Consider the following 8,296-nt stretch of genomic DNA (forward strand, 5'->3'; position numbering starts at 1 on the left):
AAAAAAAAAAAAAAAAGAAGCAGCACCAGTTAATTCTAGCACTCTGGGAGGCCAAGGCGGGTGGATTGCCCTGACCTAACAGGTTCAAGACCAGCCTGTGCCAGAGCGAGACCCCCATCTCTAAAAATAGCTAGGTGTTGTGGCAGACGCCTGTAATCCCCACTACTTGTGAGGCTAAGGCAAGAGAATCGCTTGAGCCCAGATGCCAAGGCACTCTATGGGGGCGGGGGGGCGTTGACAAAGTGAGAGTCTGTCTCAAAAAAACAAAAGCACCAGTTAACAGCACGAGGCTAGTTTGAAACAGAGGAAAAGAGAGTTTGAAGTTCTGAGCAGGGCAGGCAAGAAAGACTTTGACCCAAAAAGCAGTTAGGACTTGATTCTAAAGAGCGTCCTCGAGTCCTCTATGTCCAAGGAGCTATTCTGGTTATTGTAGGTGGCATGTGGAGATGAGCAAAAGAGTTTTTGCAGCTAAGGAGCTTAGAGTCAAGAGTGTCCCAGGCCGTTCTGCAGTCGAGCCTGGACTCCCAGCTTCACCCCAGCTTTCTCATTGGCCCTGGACATCTGCCAAGCCCTGACAAACACAAATACAGCCAACCCAGCAGTCACATGTTATATAATTTTAGTCACTTGCAGTAAAGGTGGTTCATTAAATATATAATTAAAGGTTGATTTAATTTCAGTGCCTGGGTAAGAGTTTACTACAAAGAAATTCCCAGATCAGAAGAACTATTTGTCAGGCCATGTGGCTCAATTTTGGGTTGAGAAAATAAGGTTCCCATAACTAACGAGTCGTCTTTATTTCACTATCTATCATCCTTCCAGAAACGTACCTGCCTCCCTCCTTCACATGTCTTCATGTTTCTTCCCGTTTCTCCTGTAGCCTCTGGTGCTGTTGATGGAGTGGCCAGAAGCCACCAACTTTGCCTGCCTGATTGCAGGGTATTGCCGCCTCTTGCTGGATTCCAGGAAGATGATCTTTTCCAGGCCTGCCAACCAGCCTCTTCCACCTCCAATGATCAAGGCAGGTAGGGCTCAGCTTCGTTTTTCAATGTGCCAGAAGCCCCTTTGGACCCTGGAGACATAGAGGGGGTCATTTCTATGCCTTACTTTTCACCCCATGCCGACAGTGCCTGGCTTACAAGTAGTGGGCCTGTAGCACTGTGTCCTACCTGGCATACCCCAGTGGGAAAAACAGTTGACCTTCACATGTGCCGGAGGTGACGCATTGTGATCAAGTCAGTGAATGAATGTGCAATAAAAATAGCAAACAAGTGATAAATAGAGCTAACTACAGAATTGCATTGAATCTAAGGCAAAGCTTTAGAGGTACAGAGATCTAGGGGAGATTCATGGGTGGCCTAGCTCAGCTAAAGTGGGGTTGAAAATGAAGATATAGCTTGGCATGGTGGCTCATACCTATAATTCCAGCACTTTGGGAGGCCAAGATGGGAGGATTTCTTGTGGCCAGGAGTTTGAGACCAGCCTGAGCAACACAGCAAGGCCCCGTCTCTATAAACAACATTATCTGGCCAAGGTAGTAGGTGTCTGTAGTCCAAACTACTCAGGAGGCTAAGGCAAGACAATCTCTTGAGCCCAGAAGTTTGAGGCTAAACTGAGCTGTGATCATGCCACTGCACTCTAGCCTGGGTGACAGAGCAAGAATCTGTCTCAAAATAAAATTAAAAAAAAAAAAAGAAAGGGGCTGATGTCTGTGATCCTAGCATTCTGGGAGGCCGAGGTGGGTGGATTATATGAGCTCAGGAGTTGTAGAGCAGTCTGAGCAAAAGCAAGACCCCATCTCTACTAAAAATAGAAATATTAGCCAGGTGCTGTGGCAGGCACCTGCAGTCTCAGCTACTGGGGAGGCTGAGGCAAGAGGATGGCTTGAACCCAGGAGTTTGAGGTTGCTATGAGCTATGATGCCATGGCACTCTACCCAGGGTGACAGAGTGAGAGTCTGTCTCATAAATAAATAAATAAGGAAATAAATAAAAGGGAAAAGGAAAATGATGATATAATCTTTCTTTTGGTTCATCATAGTAGGGATCAACAGAGCTGGTTGAAATAAGGCTTCTTCTGGGCACATGGAAGCTGGAATGGGGGGATATTGCACAGGCCTTGAAGGAGGCTTAGAGAAAGGAGGGGCTGAGCAGAAAGATCCAGTGCACCCTCCAAACAGAAGGCTTTCTAGTTAGGCAACTCAATGCAGCCACCTCTCTGAACTTTCCTGGTCATGGCACACACAGGGGCCTTAGGGAAAATAAGCCCAGTGCAGGCAATGCCACCTAGAACCAAAGCAGGAAGAGGAGAGGGAGGTGACTCAAAGGGCCGGTGCTCCACCTATCTGGGCTACACTCACGTGTACACTGTGGCTCCTCCCCAACCCCCGCATCTAAACATCACAGGCAGAGCTGAGACTGACATCCAGTAGTCACCCTCTTCTCATGCTGAATACTCTAAACCCGTTTGCTCTTAGGGCTTGGCTGTTCTTCTCCCTTCAAGGCTGTCTTAGTTTTCTGAGTAGTCACATCCAATCTAGATTGAGGTGTTTGAGAGGAGAAACACAAGCCCGATGGATGACCCAACACCCAGAGGGCTTGTGTCCTGTCGCCTCATTGTCTTTTCATCACAACTATCATGACAAAGCCACGTGTACGTTTTATGACCTTGTCTATGGGAATTAAAGAGCAATCCACCAACACAGATTTGGGAAAGGATAGGTGGCCCCCATGTAGATGAAGGAGGCTCCACATAGAAAGACAAAGGAAGTGACCAAAACAGGACAAGGTGGGTGCGAGTTGGTACATGTCCCCAAGTGAATAGCTCTGAAGAGGTGGCCATACTAGCAGCCCTCCGGATGGCCAAATGATGGAAAAGCCAGTGTTAGCATTACCAGTGTCACCTGTGGCTCTCTCTCTAATCATATCCAAGTACACTATACCTCTTACTGAGCAAAGAGGGGGAAAGGGAGAACAAAAGGAGGGGGCTGCAGCCCAGTCAAGGACCAGATGTGGCAGTGATGGTTGTCCACAGGGATCCACTTTCAGAAGGCACTGGGGTGGCTCTGTAGTCCCACCCCACCCAACAAAGGGTTTCTGTCATCTCATTAGCATCCTAGCCACTGCTGGCCCCAAGTATTCCCCTTGCCCCTTGCTCTGGGGATAGTGGCACCAAGCGAGAAACACAGGCTTCCTGTGTTCCTTTGAGCCTCATTGAACACATTCCATATTGCTTTTCCAAAAGGCTAAATCTGTTTCTTTGGATTCTCTATGGGCTGGCATGGCTTTAGAACCCACCTCTCTGATTCCTGAGAGCCCTCTTGGGCCTGCAGAGTGACAGAGCCCAGGCTGCCTCTAGTGCAGGGCCCCTGTGTCCAGGCAGGAGCCAGATAAACCACTATGATGTCCCCAGTATTTGTACTGCTTCTCCTTCTTGGGGTGGAAACAGCTCAGGGTCAGAGGCATATACAAAGCCTCTCCTCTTCCTTCCTCATCTCTTCTGCCTAGAAACAAGAGAACTTAAGCTTGACATCACCTCCCCAGGGTCCAGTTTCTTGGCATTTTAGACTGTTAGATGCCCTTGGTGGGTGGTGTGAGCCTCACAGTTCTGCCCAAGTTCACAGAGTTGCCACTGCCCCTGCAAAGTTCCAAGACTGGTGGGCACATCTTTTCTCATGACCCCTAGGAAGGGAAGGGCCCCACTACAAAGACCTCAGCTCAGATTACAGAGAAGGAATTCTCAGTTCCAGGTCTTGCAGACCTTTAGGACCCAAGTCCAAAGTTAAGTTGGATTTCCGCCATCAGCCCACACCCCAGAACAGCAGCCCCAGTGCCGACTGTTGTTCTTTTTTTATTTGGAGTTGTCATTGTTTTTAGCTGACCCAGGCTGGGTTTGAACCTGCACCCTCAGTGTGTGTGGCTGGCACTGTAACCACTGTGCTATGGGTGCCAAGCCAAGTTCTTTAACAAAGGCCTGTAGGGAACAGGCATCTTCTCAACCCCAATTGGACTTTTCCCCCAGGGTCCAAGGCCCCAGCCCAATCCAGGTCTGGTCTTTCTGGAGGGAGGAAGAAATTGGGCCACCTCCATATTCTTTTCCCATAATAGCTGCCTCCTGGGTACCATTAAACCAGCAACTGAGAAAGAGAAAGCATCACCTTCCTTCAAGTTTCAGGAAAAAAGAATAGGGACATGGCAGGGAAGTGATTTGCTCTTGGGCTTTATCAGTAGCTTCACCAAAGTAGGTACTTCGGACCAGCTGCAGTGCCTTATGTCTATAATCCTAGCAATCTGGGAGGCCAAGGCAGGTGGATCGCCTGAGTTCAGGAGTTAAAGACCAGCCTGAGCAAGACCCCATCTCTACTAAAAATAGAAAAACTAACCGGGCATGGTGGTACGCGCCTATAGTCCCAGCTATGCCGGAGGCTGAGGCAAGAAGATCAATTGAGCCCAAGAGTTTGAAGTTGCTGTGAGCTATGATGCCAGAGCACTCTACAGGGCGACTGAGTGAGACTCTTACAAAAAATAAAATAAAATAAAAGATACTTATTCATGGGAGAATACACACATATGATTAATAGGCTAGTGCCAGCATAGTAAGCACCCTAGCATTTATATAGGGGTTTGAGGGCCCAGAAAGACTCTGAGCTAAGAGAAAGGCCCAGACAAATGGCAATTCTCCACCTGTAACAAGATGACAAGAAAGCCAGAGGCAGCTATCACCTCTCCATGGCCCTGAGCTCCTTGTACCCTAGGGTAATACAGGAAAATAAGGCTTTGGGGACTCTACTTGGGACCTCTATTGGAGGAACTCACTCTTTTTGTTACCATGGTTTGAAAAGAATTTGATCTGGTGAGTAGAATAGTCTAGTTAATGGCTAGTATATATCCCATGCCTGGCTTACCGATTTTCATGTAGTTAGAACTCAGCAATATGCACAGAGTACTGAAGTTCCACTGAATATAACAGACTATTTTTTATGATTCAGAAAGAGCATGAGGTCTTTGCAAGGCCTCTGGGTCATCATTATGACCAATGAACATTGAACTACAGAATACAGCAGGACCCAAGTACTAGAATGCTGGTTGAGTCCATGTCTTATTGACTGTAAAATACATACTGTATGTATTTTCAGCCATCACTCCAGTAGGATCACTGTCCTGTTCTTCGCAAGCATTTTTTCTAAAGTCAGTCTTCTGAGTGGCTGAGTACAGAGGGATAGACTAGGGCAACCCCCTTGGGGGGAGCTGATGAGTAATTTACAACATATTTGCAATCTGGGAAGCACACTGTCCCAGCCATCAGCCAGCTGCACCTGGTGTTACTGGCATTTCTAACCTTCTGCCAGGAAGAGATCTGGGCTTCTCCAGGTACATTTTCTCCTCTGATCTGGAAATTACAGTCCTAAATAGTGGGCTGGGAATCACCTGGACTTGACAGTCTAGTGCTGGGAGATAATACCATCTTAGATGGAGGGAAACCAAACTCGAGTTAGAGCTCAAGTAATTCACTGAGAGGAGTTGCCACCTGCTTATTAGACGTGCCTGGGGAGCAGGCTCATTCCCAGGCTGATTGTTCAGCTGGCTTTCTAGGTGGTTAGCACGTGATGCATCCCCCGGACCTGTGGACAATGTCTTTGAGTAGAGACATGAACTGATAGTTTATACTCCTGGCTCCCTACTCCCAGAGTCTCAGAGGCCTAGACGGAAGGTCATTAAATACTGTTTCCCCAACTGATTCAGAATTCTCTAGATACAGTAAAGTCCCACAATGCCTGAACTGAAGCCACTCAATGTAATTACACTGAATGTATGTTAAAAGGGGCAACATGGTTTTTGGAAAATTACAAGCGCTTGGGATCTGAAGTCAAAAAGACTTGGCTTCCGGTCCTTGTTCCGCCTGCCATGTCTTAACGGCATGATCATGACTAAGTGCCACTAATTGAGTCTCAGTTTTCTCATCTGTAAAATGAGGACAATACTACTACCGCCACATGAGGGAGTAGTAGAGATTGACAGGATTTGACAGGACCGTGTCCAGTAAAGCACATAAAGTCCTTTGTCAATGCAGAGCACGCTTTCTTTGCTCTTTGTGTAAGGATTGAGAGTTCATCAAGTGCATGTTCAGAGCTGTGTTTTTTTTTTTTTAAACAGCTTTATTTAGATCTAATTTTGAAGCCATAAAATTCACCCATTTAAAGAGCACAGTGTTGGGTGGCGCCTGTGGCTCAGTGAGTAGGACTCTGGCCCCATATACAGAGAGTGGCGGGTTCAAACACAGCCCCGGCCGAACCACAACAAAAAAATAGCCGGGCTTTGTGGCGAGCACCTGTAGTCCCAGCTACTCAGGAGGCTGTAGCAAGAGAATCACCTAAGCCCAGGAATTGGAGGTTGCTGTGAGCTGTGTGACACTGCCATGGCACTCTACTGAGGGTGATAAAGTGAGACTCTGCTAAATAAATAAATAAACATTTTAAAAAAGCAGTGTTTTTAACCTATTTAGTACAGTCACAGAATTGTACAAAAATCACCACAATCTAATTTTATAATATTTTTGCCACTTCTAAAACAAACTCTCCCTACAGCCATTAGCAGTCACTCACCATTTCCCCCCAGTCACCACCCAGGCCTAAGCAACAACTGATATACTTTCCATTACTACAGATTTGCCTGTTCTTATGTTTCATGCAAATGGAATTAGACAGCATATAGTCTTCTGTGGCTTGCTTTTTTTTCACCTAACATAATGTTTTTGAGAGTCATACATGTTGTAGTATGTATCTGTCCTTCATTCCTTTTTATCGGTGAATAATATTCCATTGTGCAGATCCCTTTATCAATTGATGGACGTTTGACTTGTTTCCACCTTTTGCCTATTATGAATAATGTTGTTATAAGAAATTCATGTACAGCTTTTTGCAGGGACATATGCTTTCCCTTCTTTTCAGTATATACCTATGAATGTGCTTGCTGGTCAAATGATAAGTTCATGTTTAATTTTTCAAGGAACTGCCAAACTGTTTTCCAAAGGGACTATACCATTCTACACTTCCATCAGCAGTGTCGGGGGTACACAGTTTTTTGACCAACACTTTTAATTCTCTGTCTTTTTACTGTCATCCATCCTGGTGCGTGTGAAGTGATATCTCATTGTGATTTTGATTTGTAGTTCCCTGATTGCCAATAATGTTGAGTATCTTTTCTATTTTTCCTTTTCTAGGCAGTCTCACTCTGTTGCCCAGGCTAGAGTGCCATGGTGTCAACTTAGCTCACAGAAACCTCAAACTCCTGGGTGCAAGTGACCCTCCTACTGCAGCCTCCTGCGTAGTTGAGACTATAGGTGTTCACCATAATACCCAGTAATTTTTATTTATTTATTTATTTATTTAGAGACAGAGTTGCACTTTGTCACCTTTGGTAGAGTGCCATGGCATCATAGCTCCAGCAACTTCAAACTCTTGGGCTCAAGTGATTCTTTTGCCTCTGCCTCCCAAGTAGCTGAGACTACAGGTGCCTACACAACACCCAGCTATTTTTAGGGACGAGGTCTCGCTCTTGCTCAGGCTGGTCTCAAACCTGTGAGCTCAGGCAATTCACCTACCGTGGCCTCCAAGAGTGCTAGGCATGAGCCAGCATGCCTGGTTTTTTGTTTTTTGTTTTTTTTTTCTATTTTAATAGAGACTGGTCTCACTCTTGCTCGGGTGGTTTCAAACTGCTGAGCTTAATCGATCCTCCTGCCTTGGTCTTCCAGAGTGCTAGGATCACAGGTGTGACCCACCATACCCGGCAATATTAAGCATCCTTTCATGTGCCTATTGACCATTTGTACATCTCTTTTGGTGAAATATCTATTCAAATCATTTCACCATTTTTAAATTGGGCTATTTGACTGTAAATGTGAGTGTTTATTTCTGGACTCTGAATTCTATTGCTTTGATCTAAAAGGTGTCCCAAAGTCACCATACATAAGGGAAAATGTGAAATTACAGCTAAATGTACCCTTATTAACAAAATAGTCATTACAAAATATTTTGTACATGTTGGCCACCTCTTTGTAAAATTTTGTAATGAATATGTCTATCCTTATGCCAGTACTACACTGTCTTGATTAGTACTGCTTTTTTTTTTTGAGACAGAGACTCACTATGTCACCCTCAGTAGAGTGCTTTGACATCACAGTTCACAGCAACCTCAAACTCTTAGACTTAAGCCATTCTCTTGGCTCAGTCTCCCAGGCAGCTGGGATTACAGGCGTCCACCACAATGCAATGCATGGCTTTCTTTTCTTTTCTTTCTTT

General features: G+C 45.6%; 1 protein-coding gene across 1 annotated transcript in view; it reads left to right on the forward strand.

Moving 5' to 3' along the window:
- FRMPD3 (FERM and PDZ domain containing 3) overlaps positions 1–8,296 on the forward strand; it is a 76,274-nt gene that overhangs the window by 56,772 nt on the left and 11,206 nt on the right. The window contains exon 12 of the mRNA XM_023519074.1: positions 881–1,025. Within this exon, the coding sequence (XP_023374842.1) occupies positions 881–1,025 (145 nt within the window). The remainder of the gene's footprint in view (positions 1–880; positions 1,026–8,296) is intronic.

This window comes from Otolemur garnettii, unplaced genomic scaffold, assembly GCF_000181295.1.
Source record: "Otolemur garnettii isolate 467f Iridium unplaced genomic scaffold, OtoGar3 scaffold00155, whole genome shotgun sequence".
In the NCBI taxonomy this organism is placed as follows: domain Eukaryota; kingdom Metazoa; phylum Chordata; class Mammalia; order Primates; family Galagidae; genus Otolemur; species Otolemur garnettii.